Genomic DNA, 20,454 nt, shown 5'->3' on the forward strand with positions numbered 1-20,454 from the left:
GTGCTGTGTCCTGTGCTCTGTCCTGCTGAGTTCCGTAGTGCTGCTGGGTCCTGTGCCATGTCCTGTTCAGTCCAGTGGTGCTGTGTCCTGTGCTCTGTGCTTCTAAGGGCATAGTTATTTCCCCATTATTCCCAAGTTTTTAAAAAATAAAAAAAAAGTAAAAAAAAATAAAAAATTAAAAATTAAAAAAAAAATATATAATTATAACCAAATTTGCAAAACCAATCCAGCAGTATAAGTCCATTGGTACTGCAATATTACCAAGTTCACACATTCTGCAGTATCTTGTGCTACATATAATGGAGACCAAAAATTTGGAGGATAAAGTAGGGAAAGATCAAGACCCACTTCCTCCTAATACTGAAGCTGCTGCCACTAGTCATGACATAGACGATGAAATGCCATCAACGTCGTCTTCCAAGCCCGATGCCCAATCTTGTAGTACCGGGCATGTAAAATCCAAAAAGCCCAAGTTAAGAAAAAGTAGCAAAAAGAGAAACTTAAAATCATCTGAGGAGAAACGTAAAGTTGCCAATATGCCATTTACGACACGGAGTGGCAAGGAACGGCTTAGGCCCTGGCCCGTGTTCATGACTAGTGGTTCAGCTTCACCCACGGATCTTAGCCCTCCTCCTCCTCCCCCCCCTACAAAAAATTGAAGAGAGTTATGCTGTCAGCAACAAAACAGCAAACAACTCTGCCTTCTAAAGAGAAATTATCACAAATCCACAAGGCGAGTCCAAGGATGTTGGTGGTTGTCAAGCCTGACCTTCCCATCACTGTACGGGAAGAGGTGGCTCGGGAGGAGGCTATTGATGATGTAGCTGGCGCTGTGGAGGAACTTGATGATGAGGATGGTGATGTGGTTATTGTAAATGAGGCACCAGGGGGGGAAACAGCTGATGTCCATGGGATGAAAAAGCCCATCGTCATGCCTGGTCAGAAGACCAAAAAATGCACCTCTTCGGTCTGGAGTTATTTTTATCCAAATCCAGACAACCAATGTATGGCCATATGTAGCTTATGTAAAGCTCAAATAAGCAGGGGTAAGGATCTTGCCCACCTAGGAACATCCTCCCTTATACGTCACCTGAATAACCTTCATAGTTCAGTGGTTAGTTCAGGAACTGGGGCTAGGACCCTCATCGGTACAGGGACACCTAAATCCCGTGGTCCAGTTGAATACACACCAGCAACACCCTCCTCGTCAACTTCCTCCACAATCTCCATCAGATTCAGTCCTGCAGCCCAAGTCAGCAGCCAGACTGAGTCCTCCTCAATACGGGATTCATCCGAGGAATCCTGCAGCGGTACGCCTACTACTGCCACTGCTGCTGTTGCTGCTGTTAGTCGGTCATCTTCCCAGAGGGGAAGTCGTAAGACCGCTAAGTCTTTCACAAAACAATTGACCGTCCAACAGTCGTTTGCCATGACCACAAAATACGATAGTAGTCATCCTATTGCAAAGCGTATAACTGCGGCTGTAACTGCAATGTTGGTGTTAGACGTGCGCCCGGTGTCCGCCATCAGTGGAGTGGGATTTAGAGGGTTGATGGAGGTATTGTGTCCCCGGTACCAAATCCCGTCGAGATTCCACTTCACTAGGCAGGCGATATCAAAAATGTACAGAGAAGTACGATCAAGTGTCCTCAGTGCTCTAAAAAATGCGGTTGTACCCACTGTCCACTTAACCACGGACATGTGGACAAGTGGTTCTGGGCAAATGAAGGACTATATGACTGTGACAGCCCACTGGGTAGATGCATCCCCTTCCGCAGCAACAGCAACAGCTGCATCAGTAGCAGCAACTACAAAATGGCTGCTCGTGCAAAGGCAGGCAACATTGTGTATTACAGGCTTTAATAAGAGGCACAACGCTGACAACATATTAGAGAAAATGAGGGAAATTATCTCCCAGTGGCTTACCCCACTTAGACTCTCATGGGGATTTGTGGTGTCAGACAATGCCAGTAACATTGTGCGGGCATTAAATATGGGCAATTTCCAGCACGTCCCATGTTTTGCCCACACCATTAATTTGGTGGTGCAGCATTACCTCAAGAGTGACAGGGGTGTGCAGGAGATGCTTGCGGTGGCGCGCAAAATTGCTGGACACTTTCGGCATTCAGCCAGTGCCTACCGCAGACTAGAGGCACATCAAAAAAGCATGAACCTGCCCTGCCATCACCTCAAACAAGAGGTTGTGACGCGCTGGAACTCCACCCTCTATATGCTGCAGAGGATGGAGGAGCAGCAAAAGGCCATTCAGGCCTACACAGCCACCTACGACATAGGCAAAGGAGTGGGGATGCGCCTCAGTCAAGCGCAGTGGAGACTGATTTCCGTGTTGTGCAAGGTTCTGCAGCCATTTGAACTTGCCACACGAGAAGTCAGTTCCGACACTGCCAGCTTGAGTCAGGTCATTCCCCTGATCAGGCTGTTGCAGAAGCAGATGGAGAAAGTGAGGGAGGAGCTGGTAAGCCATTGCGATTACACCAAGCATGTAGCTCTTGTGGATGTAGCCCTTCGTACGCTTTGCCAGAATCCGAGGGTGGTCACTCTTTTAAAGTCAGAGGAATACATTCTGGCCACCGTGCTCGATCCTCGGTTTAAAGCGTATGTTGTGTCTCTGTTTCCGGCGGACACAAGTCTACAGCGGTGCAAAGATCTGCTGGTCAGGAGATTGTCCTCTGAAGAGGACCGTGACATGCCAACAGCTCCACCCTCATTTTCTTCCACATCTATGGCTGCGAGGAAAAAGCTCAGTTTTCCCAAAAGAGGCACTGGCGGGGATGCTGATAACCAGGGCCGCCGAGAGGGGGGGGGAGCGGGTACATTTTACCCGGGCCCGGCCATGCCAGGGGGCCCGGGCCGGAACCTTACTGTTAATTTAAAAAATTTTTTTTTTTTTTTTTTCATGCCCTGCGGATTCCCCCCCCCCCCTCCGCGCAGGGGCGTGGGGGGTAGTGGGGTACGGGTCCTCCTCGATCGTTGGTGGGGGGAGCTGTAGGAAATAAAAATAAAAAAATACATACTCACGTGACAGCTGCGCTCCTTCTCTCTGCTTCATTCATACTGACTGCCGGGCGTGACGTCATCAAGTCACGCCCGTCAGTCAGTGAGGAGCGCTGCAGCCAGGAGGACCAAGCATGAAGAAAGAAGAGGGAAGAGAAGACAGAAGAGAAAAGAACAGAAAGAAGCTGACATAAGGTGAGCAAAGAAACGGAGAGGCAAGGGGGAAAACAGAAAGGGACAGTGCTATAAAGAAGGGAGAGAGTCACAGAGGAAATATAATGGGGGAGAGAGGCACAGAGGAAAGATAATGGGGGAGAGAGTCACAGAGGAAAGATAATGGGGGAGAGAGGCCCAGAGGAAAGATAATGGGGGAGAGAGTCACAGAGGAAAGATAATGGGGGAGAGAGTCACAGAGGAAAGATAATGGGGAGAGAGGAACAGAGGAGGGAAAAAAAGTGGGAGAGAGGAACAGAGGAGGAAAAAAAAGTGGGAGAGAGGAACAGAGGAGGAAAAAAAAGTGGGAGAGAGGAACAGAGGAGGAAAAAAAAGTGGGAGAGAGGAACAGAGGAGGAAAAAAAGTGGGAGAGAGGAACAGAGGAATAAAAAAAGTGGGAGAGAGGCACAAAGTAAAAAAGAAGGGGGAAAAGCAGCATGGAGGTCGCAGTGTGAGCATAAGGGGGTACAGTGTAGTTGTGATGAAGGGGCACAGTATTGTGTGTGTGATGGCACAGGGGGCTTGTTGCAATGTAGTGTGTGTGAGGTAGGTGGCGGCTAATTAATAGGCGCTATTTTGTTTGTAGGATGATGGTGAGGCAATTTAATAGTAGGGACTATTAATTTAAGATGGGGTGGTTTGGGGGCTATTGAATCTTGGGGTGAGTTTAGGGAGAATGAGGTCTATTTATTAAATGTGACTATGAATTATTTAATGGCAGTGATGGTTGCGGGAAATAGGTATTGCTGGGGCTGTTTGCAGGAAGTGAAATAGGTTTATTTATTAAATGTGAATAGTATTATTTTAATGTTGGGGCTGGAGGAAGGCCTAATTATTAATCGTGGGTGCTATTGATTTAACGCCGGGGCTGGCTGTAATTTTCTAAATGTAGCCATTTTTTTTTTCAAAATAGGTCCTTCAACATTTCTTGATCCAGACAAGCCACAACTAAAGAAACCAGCAGCCACAGGTGGAGAAAGTGAGAAGAACAGGTAGGAGAGAGCAGCACAGTGTGTGAAATGTTGTGATTCTAGTAGGGACAATGGCAATTTTTGGTGAATGTTGTGCCCAATGTAAGGTGTAGGCCAAGACTGAACTGTTTGTGTACACACTGCATTGTTTGTAATCTACACTGTGGTGGTAGATGTCCTGAAAGTCAGGAGTGCTTGAACATATGTGACGCTCCGGCGAATTGAGAGCCTAGTGGTTTTTATGTTAGCCACGCCCAATGGCACGTTTGCCACGCCCCCAAATGCATGACCACACTCCCAAAATTTTTGCACCGCCGTTTGGCTAGCTACGCCCCTGAATGTATGACCATAGACCCAAACTTTTTTGCGCCGCCGTAAGGCGGCGCAAAAAATTTTTGGGGCTTACTTGACTATGAGGGGGGGCCCCATGAATTTGTTGTACCCGGGCCCTGAATTCTTCTTGGCAGCCCTGCTGATAACATCTGGTCCGGACTGAAGGACCTGCCAACCATTGCAGACATGTCTACTCTCGCTGCATTGGATGTTGTCACAATAGAAAAAATTGTGGATGATTACTTTGCTGACACCATCCAAGTAGACATGTCAGACAGTCCATATTGTTACTGGCAGGAAAAAAAGGCAGTTTGGAAGCCCCTGTACAAACTGGCTCTATTTTACCTGAGTTGTCCCCCCTCCAGTGTGTACTCGGAAAGAGTTTTTAGTGCAGCGGGGAACCTGGTCAGTGAGCGGCGAAGGAGGTTGCTTCCTCATAACGTTGAAAAAATGATGTTTATAAAAATGAATTATCAATTCCTCAATGAAGTACAGCACTGCCCTCCAGATACTACAGAGGGACCTGTGGTTGTGGAGTCCAGCGGGGACGAATTGATAATGTGTGATGAGGAGGAAGTACACACTGTAGGGGGAGAGGAATCAGAGGTTGAGGATGAGGACGACATCTTGCCTCAGTAGAGCCTGTTTAGTCTGTACAGGGAGAGATGAATAGCTTTTTTGGTGTGGGGGCCCAAACAAACCAATCATTTCAGCCAAAGTTGTTTGGTAGGCCCTGTTGCTGAAATGATTGGTTTGTTAAAGTGTGCATGTCCTATTTCAACAACATAAGGGTGGGTGTGAGGGCCCAAGGACAATTCCATCTTGGAACTTTTTTTTTGCATTATATGACCAATCAACAGTCGTTTGCCATGTTCAAAAAGTAAAACCAAATTTAAACAAATTCAAGAAATTAAACCAAAAGTAAAATGCCCTGTCATAATTTAAAACAAGAGGTATTGACGTGCTCTAAAACTACTGTATTGTTGTTTATATTTTATAAACACTACACTTGAAAGCTTGAGTCTTTCAATAAAAAAGTAACTGTCCATTGCACGAATATTTGCAACAGGGACAATTTTAGGGTTAAGAAAGTCAACTAATAACACTTCGACGCTGTCTGTCTTTTTAAACACTACACTTGGAAGTTGGAGGAGGTATTGTGGCCCCGGCACCAAATTTACTACCGGGGCCACTCCACTGTGCAGTCCATATTTAGGTGTATCAGATATTAAACAACGGTGACAGTTGATGCCCAATTTTTTAATTATATTGTGGCCTCGGTACCAAATTGTGTACCGGGGCCACCACACTACGCAGTCCATACCCTTTTTTGGTGGAATTCTGACCCGTGGAGGGTTTTTTAATTATATTGTGGCCTCGGTACCAAATTGTGTACCGGGGCCACCACACTATGCAGTCAAGATAGATAGATGCGTATCATAGATAAAGTACATTCAGTGGTGTGGGGCAAATTGAAAAATATTCAAAATGCACTGACATTATCAAAAACAAGAGGTTGTCACACGCTAAAACTCCAACATGTATATGATGGAGAGGATGGAGGAGCAGCCGTATGTGCAGTGTAATGCAGACCTGTTGAAGGTTTTTTATATATTTTATTGTGGTGCTCAGTGCCCACTCCTCTACGCAGTCCAGATACATTTATTGGTGCGAATCATAAAAGTTCAGGGTTTTTAATATATATTGTGGTGACCCACTCCTCTACGCAGTCCAGGTACATTTATTGGTGCGAATCATACAAGTTGATGGTTTTCTTATTATATATATTGTGGTGACCCACTCCTCTACGCAGTCCAGATACATTTATTTGTGCGAATCATAAAAGTTCAGGGTTTTTAATATATATTGTGGTGACCCAATCCTCTACGCAGTCCAGGTACATTTATTGGTGCGAATCATACAAGTTCAGGGTTTTTAATATATATTGTGGTGACCCACTCCTCTACGCAGTCCAGGTACATTTATTGGTGCGAATCATAAAAGTTCAGGGTTTTTAATATATATTGTGGTGACCCACTCCTCTACGCAGTCCAGGTACATTTATTGGTGCGAATCATACAAGTTGATGGTTTTCTTATTATATATATTGTGGTGACCCACTCCTCTACGCAGTCCAGGTACATTTATTGGTGCGAATCATAAAAGTTCAGGGTTTTTAATATATATTGTGGTGACCCACTCCTCTACGCAGTCCAGGTACATTTATTGGTGCGAATCATACAAGTTGATGGTTTTCTTATTATATATATTGTGGTGACCCACTCCTCTACGCAGTCCAGATACATTTATTGGTGCGAATCATAAAAGTTCAGGGTTTTTAATATATATTGTGGTGACCCACTCCTATACGCAGTCCAGGTACATTTATTGGTGCGAATCATAAAAGTTCAGGGTTTTTAATATATATTGTGGTGACCCACTCCTCTACGCAGTCCAGGTACATTTATTGGTGCGAATCATACAAGTTCAGGGTTTTTAATATATATTGTGGTGACCCACTCCTCTACGCAGTCCAGGTACATTTATTGGTGCGAATCATACAAGTTGATGGTTTTCTTATTATATATATTGTGGTGACCCACTCCTCTACGCAGTCCAGAAAGATACCTCGTTGCAACGTTTTGGACTAATAACTATATTGTGAGGTGTTCAGAATACACTGTAAATTAGTGGAAATGCTTGTTATTGAGGTTACTAATAGCATAGGAGTGAAAATAAGCCCAAAAACTTGATTTTTAAACTTTTTATGTTTTTTCCAAAAAAAATCCGAATCCAAAACCTTAAATCCGAACCGAGACCTTTCGTCAAGTGTTTTGCGAGACAAATCCGAACTCCAAAAATAATGAAAATCCGGATCCAAAACACAAAACACGAGACCTCAAAAGTCGCCGGTGCACATCCCTACTTTTTACACCCACCATATAATTACTATTGCAAAGTAGCATGGGGGAGAAGTCCTTTTTAAACACTCAGAGAAAATAAGTTGAAGAATGGAATAACTTGAAATGAAAAATATTTTTTAATAGGAATGAAAAAACTGAAGTATATTATAAATGTAGTTAATGGAAGGATTATATTACAAATAACAACTGTCTGGCAACATCCTGTGGAAATCGGTCATGGAGGTGAATGATTTCACAAGGTACTATAATACAAGCTCTGGTTCCACGAACCTACTGTGTCTGTGCTGTGCGATGGGGAGATGATGGAGGCAGGATGATGGTGATGATGATGGAGGCAGGATAGTGATAATTAGATAATGATGAAGAGGACATGTTGACAGGGGGATCATGAGGAGAGGAGGATGATAATAGGAAAATGGGAGTAGCAGTAACCATGCTTGCTTCAGTGGCCCCACAATGGATATCGCAGAGGGCCCCGCATTCCCTGGAGACTATGAGCACCCAGTGCTGTTTAATACATTTAATGCTGTTTAATACAATTTAAAACAATTGTGCCACGATCATGTCCCTTCATAATGGGAAATTGTAGATCTCGATAGACAGCATCAATATGTTCCTGGCAATTATAAACTCTGCATAACTGATCACTGCCCCTACTCATAAATTACAGGTCATTATTTAGAAAACAGAATGTTGTGCACATTAATAAGCACTACCAACTACAATGGTATTTCATCTTCCTAAACCACAACATCAAAATGTCTTTACATTTTTCTGTCTCTTGTAAAAAAAACATAAAGCTAATTGCAAAATTGCGAACAGACGGCTTCCTGTGAAAATGGCTGATGGACTTAGAGTGGGTCACCAGATAACTCCAAGATGAGCAGATAATTACAAAGATTGTCAGTAAGTGCTTTATAATTACCTAGAAGCACATTATTACATTCATCTTCCACACACCATCAATTTCAACTCCCCTCATGTTTACCAATGAATGATTACATTTTATTACAAGAAACCAAGCAAAATTCATAGTATAAAATAAAGAGAGACTCTAACCGTCCTGAAGGTTTGTTTCCACCAAGCCACCCCTATATCTATTTTCGCTCCAATACTCCAGTATTAGTCCATCTAGTCAGTTCACTTGCTTATTTGCTTCATTATATTCACTTTTTTAAGATGTATCTTAGTATGTGAGAAGTTTTCCAGAGAGGCAGATTTTATAAATGTGTCCCTGTAAATGTCCCAATGATTCATTACTGACCAAGTTTACAGTATAATATTTATTTTCTGTATATTACGCACACATTTTGGTTATCTTTTCTTATTCTTATATTTAATATGTATTGAAGTAGAGTAATTGAAATTGCAGGAGTATATTAGTACAACTTCAGAAACAAAGTCCCTGAAAGTTATCTCTAAATGTTAGGAACTATACATTGTCTCTATGGGATTTGATCCGTTTACCATAATTATCAATGATCGCTAATAATCACTAGGATGCTTAAAATACATACATGTTGAAGTAACTTTCACATGCGACCAGTTTCTATACCTTCCAATGTGAACATTCCAAGGGGCCTATTTATCAAACCTAAATCCTCAGTTAAATCCCTGAAATCGTCAGTTTTTGGGGATTAACTGCAAAATTGTGATTTATGACCATTGCATCGCAACAGATATCATAGATATCTGCTGCTTTGCATCTTTCTTCATTTTACTGAGCAGTCCCCATAACGGTGTATGGAGAGTGCTCAGTGACGCTATTTACCAATGTCTGAAAATATTTTTTTTATTTTCTCTGAAGGTGGCACACATTAATATAATTGAAAACTTTCACTCTGTACAGTTCTGTTCCGAAGAGCAGAGCTGTACAGCGCATGTGTGGAGGGATCATGTGATCCCTCCCTGTTTTATGAGTCAAGGTCACACTACAATGGCTCTCCTAGTGTGCATGCACTGACCCAAAATATCGGGCATGCGCATTAGGATTTTGAGGAAGATGCTGTGAAGACTCTTCTCTTCACACTGAAGAGTCTGCGAAAAGGTAAGTGAAAAACTTCAAAGGGACATCAGTTTAACATGACTGCTGTACCTGCTGAAGTTTATTAATAAATATGAAAGATAGTTCAATCCTTGTCAATGTGATGAGGATTGAAAACTATCTTTCTTATTAAGCAGTGCATCTTAAATATGCCCCAAAGCGCAAAGAGATGCTCAGGCTTGGTTTGTCGAGAACCGAACACACCCGAACTTAGCATATCCGAGTACCGAGCCGAACCAGCTTGGTCGAAATCTGCAGATACATTTTACTGTATCATAGCTCACTCAGAAACAGGAGAGGTGGCAGGTTCCAGTGCTGAAACTGAAATTGTAATGATAGGGCTGTTTTTAAAAGTCTCCAGTGACATTCTACTGTGCCATATCTCATACAGAAACAGGAGGGGTGGCATTGTTCTGGTCACTCTCCAGTCTCAGTCATGATGATGCTAATCCCTCTACCTCATGTGCTAAAGTCTATGTTCAAGTGCATAGTGGTTTTAAGTCAGGGAAACAAAAATGTAAATAAAAAGCTAGGGCAATGACTTGACTCAAGCTAACCGTGTCTACACTCTCTTCACAGGTGACTATTTCGCTGGACTAAAGTACATTCCCCCTCAAATTCTATTCTTCTTGCAGCTTACTCTTACATGCTGTTGCACAATCCCGAAAATGACACTAAATATTTCTGGGACACAGACCGCATCACCTGCATGTCATTGTAATTTTTTAAAAAGCTCTGTAACACCAAGTTGATTATGTGAGCAAAACAGGAAATGTGATGGAATTCCCCCCGCTGTAATGCTCAAACAATATTGGTGGCGTTATCACAAATGACATATCGACAGGAGAGTCCAAGCAGGATAAGTAGGATAAGCCATGTTGCAATGACATGCCTTAGTTTTTAAACCAGGTTGTCAGCGGTATTACCTGAACTGTGCCTTGTCTCATCTCTGATAACCACATCTCACTCCCGCCTTCAAGACTTCTCCCGTGCTGCTCCCCATTAAAGGAATTCCCTACCATGCTCAATCAGACTTTCTCCCAGCCTTCAAATCTTTAGATGCTCTTTGAAAACCCATCTCTTTTTTAGAGGTGACCTTATCCTCGATAACACTATTCACACTAATGCACCCTCACAACTATCCCAATCTCCACTATGAGCCACACTCGCTCCTCTTGTTTCAGCTGTGCCCACTTCCCTTTAGAATGTAAGCAGGGTCCTCCATACCCCTTGTTTTCATGTCTCCATTCATTTTGTCTGCCTTGTCTGTTCTTGTTTTACGTATGTCTTGTTTTATATATGTCCTTGTTTTCCCTACTATACGGCTCTGTCGAGCACTGTGGTGCCTTACAAATCTACGATAATAATAATAATCATAATATGCCTCTTATGGAAGCAGATGATACACAGAGTAGCCTGCTTCAGAAAAATGTGACGTACTTGGGTACATGCTGCTGCTGTTCCTGCTGGTGAAGGCAAATCACTGACCCAGTGGACTGTCACAGTCATATAATGTTTAGTTTGCCCAGTTCCACTTGTCCCTGTATCTGTGGTTAAGTGTACAGTGGATAGAATGGCATTTTGTAGCCCAATAATTACATTTTACAAACCTTCTGGTAGAGGTGAGGAATAGCTTTTCTAGTAAAATGGTGTTGTGATGGAATTTGGTAATGGGGACACAAGACCTCAAGTAATTGTCTAACACCAGCTGCATTAACAGTGGATATTTTACGCTGATCTAATACTAGCATAGTCCCCATGGCGGCTGTGATCTGCTTTGCGACTGGGTGACAGCTTTCTTACTTTCTTCCTCTTGCAAAGGTTTGTTTAACAGTCAATTGTTGTAAACTACTAGTAGTCTTCTTCTGGGTTGAAGACCCACCCCCAGCAGCAGCAGCAGCAATGGGACTAATGCTCAATAATTCTTCAGGGGAATCATGGTTAGTGGAGGTCATCTAGTCTTAGCAACTTGGATGCAGGACTAACTCCCATCACTTGTGAGGATATTGATGATGAAAGTTTTGGGGGTGTAGATTGCAGGTGCTGGGATCTAGATGAAAGAAGGGAGGTAGCTGATGCTGGACTGCTTGCTGTTAATTTTTAGCATAAGTTTCTGATTTTCCCAAGAGCTTTCCATGAACTCGCTTAAATGGCGTAACATGGATAAGGATACTAGATGGTTAAGGTCCCTACCACTACTGAGTGTGGCTTTACAATGCTACAAATGGCTAAACAACTGTTATTAGAATTTAGGTAAAAATAATTTCACGCATAAGAGGTGATTTTTTTGGTCTTATGCCCAGGCATGACAATGGCCTTCTTATCACTGGCAAAAACTGCTGCAATCTTTGTTTGAAAGTGCATGAAACTAATATTGTGTCCTGTGAGGTGGTCAAAATTGACTGCAAAGGACTTGAAATTAGTGTTATTGAGGTTAATAATAATGTAGGATCAAAAAAAGAGCAAAATGATGTGATTCTAGCATATATGCGCAATTTTTCTAAAAAAATACAGATCTAACACCAAAACCAAAACACACGAGGGTGGTTTTGCCAAAACCAAAACATGAAGCTAATCCAGATCCAAAACCAAAAGCACTTCACGGTGGGTCAGTGAGCATCTCTAATTGCAACCAATAAAGTAATGTATAGATTTAGCTTTCTCCACCTCCTGGCTCAATGTGGGGGAAGGATAGATCCAGTCTGTGAGAGTAAACATTACAGCATCTGTGAACCAGTAGTCAGTACAGATTTGGCAGCTCTTCTTTTCTTCTGGGAACTGAACTGTTGGTGAAACAAAAAAAGAGATCACGAACACAGTGTGAATCTATCACATATGCAGAAGACATGAACCCAAAACAGGTGTTTCCTCTTTTCTTTGGTGTATCCAGTTTCATAAGGACCGTGCTCTGTGACAATTCAACAGCAGGTAAGTGAAAGTGATTCTTGTAAAATGAACCTGTCACTTGATTTGTTTTATTTACATGAGAAAGTGTGTCACAATGCCCCTAGGGGTTTATTTAGTAACACTGTGCAATATACACAAATGTGCAGTATCTCATTATTATCAGATGTTAGCTTACGTTTGTTAGTTGTGCTTGGAAACTGACAGCTATAATATGAATAAATAATAAAGTATATTTAATTATATTGCTCCACATTATTAAATAACACTATGGCTTTAAAACTATTAAATTCTCCTAGAATTCTGAGAAATATGCATTGGTTGTCACAAGATTTGATGTGCTATGCTTATATACAACTCTGGAAAGTATGTATATATATTGGGTATGAATATATATGAGACAAGGGAGTAGATTTATCAAACCTTACAAAAAGTAAAAGTGGAGGTGATGCCCATACCAACTAATCATATTATAGCTATTATTTCTACAATGTACTAACTAGGTAAAAGATAGTTAGAATCTGATTGGTTGCTATGGGCAACACCTCCACTTTAACTTTTATAATGTTTGATAAATCTACCCTATAATTGCCAACTGTCCCTAATTTCCAGGACAAACAGGGGTATTAAAGATTTTGCCATAGAAATATCCTTATTTTTCAATATTAACCAACAACACAAATACAATTCCACTTTATGTATGTTAAGCTGGGTACACATCTATGCAATTATTTTGCAGATCACACGGTTCACAACATTTTATTTAGATATTGTACGCTCCCAAAATCATGTTTTATCGTACAAAAACATATCGCATCGGTTGATTTGGTTTTCTTAAGTTCCTAAAAATCACGATCAACGATGTTGGGCAAATGTGGAAGTATGTATGCACTCATGACCAGCAGTGTAGGCAGATATCTGAAGAGCGTGTACAGAATCACAATTTTTTATCAGCTGGTTATGAGATAAAAATCACAGAGATGAAGGTAAATTGTATATGTGTGTATGCATGAATCAGCATGCTCATCGGGACTTTCAATTGTTGGAGAAATTGTTACAGAAATTGCACCTGAAGTAAGATTGCATAGATGTGTACCCAGCTTTAGATGCTATTCTTCCAATTTATTCACTGGGCATTATAGGTTAGTATTTATTGAAGACGCATATGTATAATGCAAAACATTATATTATAATCCTGTATAAGTGACATGATGGAGATTGTAGTGTTCCAGGGTCCACCAAGACAATGTCTTGCATGATATGCTCAGATGCATCACTCAACAGCCAAGAGTTCCTGGAAACTATTTCAACTATTTTGCCAACTGTGGAGGGCAGAGGTTGAGCAACGACTACAGAGACAGGCGTAAAGTTTAACAGCAGCTTTATTAAGACTCCTTTTCCTAACTTGTTGCGTTCGATGTAGGAACATTAAAAACAGCAAGATGGTAAAAGAAGTGGGAGTGTAGGGACTATATATCATATAAATACTTGCATAGATCAACCTAACATAAAAGAGTTGCCTACTCTCCCAGAATGTCCAGGAGTCTCCCAGTACAACAGGAATTCTCTGACAGTGACACTTACCTGCCTGTACGGGAGCAGGGATGTGCCATAGTGATGCAAATCGGCTTCAATCAACACCCACCTCAAAGAACTCTGAGTATGTAGGGGCATGATGATGAAATTAGCGTTAAATGATAAAAATAGCAAAAATTAAATTCAACATTCATCCATCTCTTTTACCCACAAAGAAACATTTGCCAGATATGAACCTATAAAGACTGACTGTAGACAGAGAGCTGGTGAGCATTCACCATTCACTTCAAATCTGTCAAAACAGAGCAGATTAAGTGCTATGAATGGATTCACTTTCTATGGAAACATCAGTTTTACAATGTTTAGTTCCACAAATGCTGCTAGAATTTTGAAACTAGAAAAGGTAATCTAGTAATTTAAATATCATGAAACACAGGTGAAGTGAGCTCCATAGATAGAAAGAAGAGAGATGAATGTCCTGTGGTTCAGTTCATGGAACAATTTGTGATATAGTTTTCAAAAGTCATTTAAAAACACCTTTAAGGTCTACAGACTCTCCATGGTGCGTCAGGTGAAGATGAATTCAACACACATCTGAAAGCAGCAAAGATACAGAGAGCTTGTTCAACATTGCCAGAATCGACACCTCACGAGGTCGCCCATTTTTGAACTACATTGGCTACAACAAAAATAATTTTTATTTCTTCCTCTACCCAAGCAATGAATAGCAATGATATGAAAATGCTTTCCCCATGTGCCTAGTTTTCCGATGTCCCAGAGGACACACAGAGCCTGATTCATTAAGGAACTTAGGCAAGAAATTTCTTACTTAAGTCTCCTGGACAAAACCATGTTAAAATGCAAGGGGTGAAAATGAGTTTTCTATTTTGCACATAAGTTAAATACTGTCTTTTGTTCATGAAGTTCTTAGCTAAAAATGCAGAAGCTACATCATTGACCATCTTAGTATTGGGCAGGCCATGATGTAGAGATTCTACATTATTGGTAGCAAAAGAGTAAGTGCATATTTGGATGAATGTCTCAGTGATGTCGGAAGCTTCCCTATTTTAATCTGTTCTCTGGTACCTGAGCAACAGGTTGTGTGTTTGTTGTGCTTGGGCATAATTCTGTCTGGCCCTCCTATACTGACCCAGCTTGTTCCTGAACCTGATCACTTGCTTGTGATCCTGATCTCAGCCTGTTATACTGTTCCTGAACCCTTTCTGTCTGCCCAGACCTTGGTTTATATACTGACTACATTTCCTGGTTCATCTTTCTGCACAGGTAGTTCCTGTCTAGTGAACCTAGTTCTTGGGGCTGCAATCTTTGTATTCTCCAATGCAAATTCCATTATTCCCTTCTAGGGGTCCCATTAGACTCAACACCTCAGATCTAGCAATCACCAATTACTAGTAAAATAGTGCATTCACATCCAAGCCAACACATTACACACTCCCACAGGAAAAAAACTCTTATCTAGAACTCCATTGTTACATTAAAAAGGACTGTGCACTCTGTATGTCTCAGAAAGACTTCCCTAATGCTCACTCCACCAAAGAGAAAACATTAAATATCTCTGTGGCTATTTTCAAATTTTAATGTATCTGGAGACTGAATAATGGGGTAAAAAGCACTGCAAATGAACGAACACTGTGGAAAAAAAGATTATCGTTATAAAACGAAGACACATGGACTTCTAGTTGAAGTGGTTTTTTAGCTCTCCTGATATATTTATTTCTGGACTCTTTTTTGATATGGGAGGTAACAAAACCAGCCTGAAAATATAAGACATTAAAATAAACAAATACTCAATACTATATATATGAAATGTATTTTCTTTAAAAAAAAATAAAAAAATTATCAGTAAAGATTAGGTTTTGCTATAAATTAATAAACTCATAAAAGAAAGAAACTGAGGCCTAAAGACCAACACTGTAGGAGATTGGTGGGTTTGAGCCTGTAGTCAGAGAGTTATGAGAAGTGGTACATACTCATTAAGGAGAGCAAAGCATAAAAAAGGAGTAACTTTGCAAAACCATGTTGCATTGGAGGGGGAGGTAAATTTAAAATGTGGGGACAAATTTATAGATTGGGTAGGACATGTCTTAGATCAACTTTATATTTACATGTAAAAATAAAGCTATCAAATATTAGTGTGCTACATGAAAAAACAGCCAGTATTTAACTTATGTGCAAAATAATAAACTAATTTGCACCCCTTGCATTGTAACATGGTTTGTCCCAGAGAACATTTACTCCTTTTTTTTTTGCCTTACTTGCCTTAATGACTCATGCCCTCTGTGTCTTACCTCTTCCAGAAGCTGATTAAGTCCCTTATGTCTGCTGTGGTTCAGGGGAGTGAGGTTCATGGAGTGGCATAGTCTTGAGCAGATGGGTTTGAGGGGTATCTTTCCAAGCTGGCTAAAAATTAGAGGATATGGAGTTTATATTGCTGTTTGGGGAAGGCAGCACTGTTGTAGACAGTAGAGCAGTGATGACAGTTTCATTTGTTGGACAAGATCAAGGAATAGTAAAATTCCATTTGGAGTAGATTTGTTTATGTGGCATGGCTGCTTCCACGGATACTGAGCCTCCAAGGAATTGTTGTACATTCCTTGATCCCGTTACTGAAACTGATTGCGGATCCAGGTTGGGATCATACTGTGGACCAACACCATACTGAATAATAGTGTCTTCTACTGCAGTACACAGTGATTTGAATGCAGCCTACAGAGAACCTGTGAGTTATAATGGTGCAGTCTGTCCCCTAGTTGGCGGTGTACAAATTAAACTGATCCAATATTAAATCCAAACCCTTTTTATTCATGTTTACTTATGTTTGTTGTAATTAAGCTTTTAATATCAGATTTTAATGTGATATATTTATTAAAACGTAGTAGAGAATGAGTAGTTAAACTATTTATGACCAGTGACCGACCTGGAATGCCCATCATACATCTTAACTTGATTCCACATGGTCACATAATTAGGTGTAATCATATGAAATACACATGAGTACATTTAATCTGCTTTACACTGATAAATGGTTATGCTTATCTGCAGAATCTCCATTATTTTCACATGAGCTAAATCTCTGCCAGTGTTGCAGCAATAGCTGAACTGTATGTAGACATTCTAGAGACAGTGACATAATCTGCTCTCAGGTTTTAGCAGCACAAAAGATAATATGCAGAAATGCAAGATGATAAATCCTGGTTTCCTGGCCCTAGGTATGAGGAAATACTTTAGAAAGGACACATTCTTCAATCACATAGACAATGACATGCTGTCTGCTGATAGAGGAGACCCGTACATCAGTAATACTGAAAATAAATCCTGCAAATCAGGAAAGTGTTTGTCAGAGTTATCAGTGGCTGTGAGAAGGAATTAATGTTATCTGCAGGATCTAGAGGGAAATTGTGAATTACACATACTATCAGCAATCTTAAGTGCCCTTATATGGTATTAAATGACATGTCCTGGAATCAGGTGCGGGATTCAAGTGCCCAGTTCTTACAGAGTGGGTCTTCAATGTAACAGGCTTGTAACTTCTGTTTATTTTATTTATTTTATGCAAATCATTACCATACATGAAATTGTCATAACAGAGATAAACATAATAACATATACTATATAAGTAGATATTCATGCTACAGACAGGAGAAATGGCAGAACTAAGCAGCACCAGGCAACTAGCGCAGACATTGGGTACGGATGTATTGACTGAGCAGGAGCTAGTTGCTGAATATAAACATGTGTGATGACTGTCTTGACTTGTACAATGTGGGATCACATTGTAACACTTAGATTGTAAGCTCCCTTATGAGTAGGGCCCTCCCTACCATTTGTTTCCATGTCCACATTTGTTTTGCCTACCTTGTATGTCCCTGTTTTATGCGCGTCCTGTTTTCCCCACTTTCTGGGACTGCAGAGCAGTGTGGCATCATACACATTAATGACAATAATATTAATAATTGTCTGTTGGCAGAAAAATAATTTGAAAGGGATAATCTTGGTAGAAAAATAAATTGCAACTCACATATGTGTAAATGAAGACAATAAGGCTCAAGATGTAAAAAATCAGATGCACTGCTTCTCCATTTCTGTAAGTATGCCTATTTGTTGTATATTTCAAGGTGCATTAGCATTTCCAGGTAATTGGAAAAGCCCCTGGAAAATCAGTCTGCATCTAGCTGTGTGGATACGCCCGAATGCGCATTATGAAAAGTATGACTCGTCACATTCCAACCTTCTATCACTTTAGGACAGGGGTGGGCAAACCAGTCCTCAAGGGCCATATAACAGTTCATGTTTTTAGGATTTCTTTAATCATGCACAGCTGAGTTAATCTATTTGGCTGGGTCAGTAATTATCCCAGCTGTTTCTACAGACAGAAATCCTAAAAACATGAACTGTTATATGGCCCTTGAGGACTGGTTTGCCCACCCCTGCTTTAGGATAACTCCATCATTCATTTCAACTTTGCAGTATTTCTCCTAAAATACTGCTCGGTCACTTAAATTGATTGCGAATGAGGGGCAATGGTTTATTATTTCTAATGGGATTTCTATCTGAATATTTTATTACATGGATTGAAGGGTGCCTAGCAATGCACTTTTCTGCAGAAATGCAATCCGAAGGTGCAAAATGCATGTTACTACAAGTGTATGATCATACCCGATCTCCCCCATCTCAGAGGTGGTGAATATTAACCCTCGGATCCTCCTGTCAAGTCAATATGACGCTCTGTTAATGTTTGTCCAGACCAATATCCTCAATTGTTATGCCCGAGAAATTCGAAGGTGAGCACCCAATCGCTAATTTTAAGCCCGATGCGGTTGTTGTTTATAATGAAGCCACATGCCTACTCAATCTCTGAAATTGGGGATTTTACTCACATTCTTGAAAGGAGATGCCCTGGCTTGAACAACCCCATATATGGAACCAGGGGCCCATTGCGCTCCCCTCAATCATCCTGGCAGTGACCGATGCAGCATGGTGATGGCAGACAATATCTTGATTGATGTATAAGCCCCCCCTCTCTCTTATTGGTTGCTGTCTCTCCCTGCCATCATTTCCCCTAGATTATTTAAAGGAGCAGATTTTGCAATATAGTGCCAGATCTTGATGTTTATGCTAGTTGTGCTATCCTGATTCTTTGGCTCCTGTTTCTGCATTACTCACCCATCCCTCATCTCCACTGTCCTAATTACTCTCAATCCCCTTGCTGATCTCATTCCCTCTTTTCTTTCTTTTTTTTCTCCTTTACTCACTTTTACCTTTATCACCTTCACCTCACCTCACAATGTCTTTCTTTCTGTCATACTTTCAATTATCTACTTCACACTTAGCTCTAGCATTATTATGATTTGCTCCTCTCCCCCATCCCTCATTTTCCCTTGTCCAAAATTCCAATATTCTCCCCTCTCCCCTCCCCCTCTGCCTTCCTGTCCTCCTCCCTGTCCCTCTCCTCTTCTCTGCTCCTTTGCCCCTAATTTGATTCACTGCCCCTTCCCCTATCTGTCCCTCTCTATTCCCATTCCCCCCTCACCTTCTTTCTCTTAAGTCCTTTTTCGCTGCTCTTCTCTCTGCTTCCTTCTGTTCCTACCTACCCCCTCCCTCTTCTTCTAAATTTAAACTCCTCACCTTGAAAGCTCTCAATCAATCCTCTCTCCCCTACATCTCCAACCTCATCTCTGCCTACTGTGCTGCTGCCCCTTCCACTCTGCCAATGCCCGCCGCCTCACTACTTCATTGATTACCTCTTCTCACTCCCTCCTCCAGGACTTTGCCCAGGCGACTACCTAGCTGTGGAAACTCCCCGCCCTATCAGGCTAGCCTTCACTCTCAAAGTGCCTTAAGGGCACACTCTTCAAGTGTGCCCTTAAGACACATTTCTTTATTCAAGCCTGTCAACCTTCCTCCAAACTCCATTATCCCACTCCTCCAATCGATACCCCGCTATTTGTGTCTCCCCCTTTTCTTTAGAATGTAAGCTCTCATGAGCAGGGCCCTCCTTGGGTTCTCCTTCTACTATTCCATTACCGTCTGTACCTCTTGGCTTGCTTCGCTAGCCCTGTTCTCTTAAGTTCAGGCCTACTTCACGCTGATCACTAAACTCACTCTCACTTACTGTCTCGTAAATAATTTGATCTGCATTAACTTTTTATCTTTATTTTTGTTTATCCATAATGTCTGGTCTTTGTACAGTGATGGCCAAAAGTTTTGAGAATGACATAACTATTTTGTTGCTTCAGTGTTTTTACAAGCATTTCATAAGTGTCAAAAGCTTGTATTGACAATTACATTAACTTTATGCAAAGAGTCAATATCTGCAGTGTTGACCCTTCTTTTTGAAGACCTCGGCAATTCGCCCTAGCATGCTGTCAATCAACTTCTGGGCCACATACTGACTGATGGCCGTCCATTCTTGCCTAATCAATGCTTGGAGTTTGTCAAAATTTGTGGGGTTTATTTTGTCCACCCGCCTCTTGAGGATTGACCACAAGTTCT

General features: G+C 41.2%; 1 protein-coding gene across 1 annotated transcript in view; it reads left to right on the forward strand.

Annotated features, from left to right (window-relative positions):
- Positions 1-12,233: 12,233 nt before the first annotated feature.
- LOC142099027 (proteinase-activated receptor 1-like) overlaps positions 12,234-20,454 on the forward strand; it is a 64,261-nt gene continuing 56,040 nt past the window's right edge. Inside the window, exon 1 of the mRNA XM_075182096.1 lies at positions 12,234-12,429. Coding sequence (XP_075038197.1) covers positions 12,348-12,429 — 82 coding nt within the window. The 5' untranslated portion in view covers positions 12,234-12,347. The remainder of the gene's footprint in view (positions 12,430-20,454) is intronic.

The sequence above is a fragment of the Mixophyes fleayi genome, chromosome 1 (assembly GCF_038048845.1).
Source record: "Mixophyes fleayi isolate aMixFle1 chromosome 1, aMixFle1.hap1, whole genome shotgun sequence".
NCBI lineage: Eukaryota > Metazoa > Chordata > Amphibia > Anura > Limnodynastidae > Mixophyes > Mixophyes fleayi.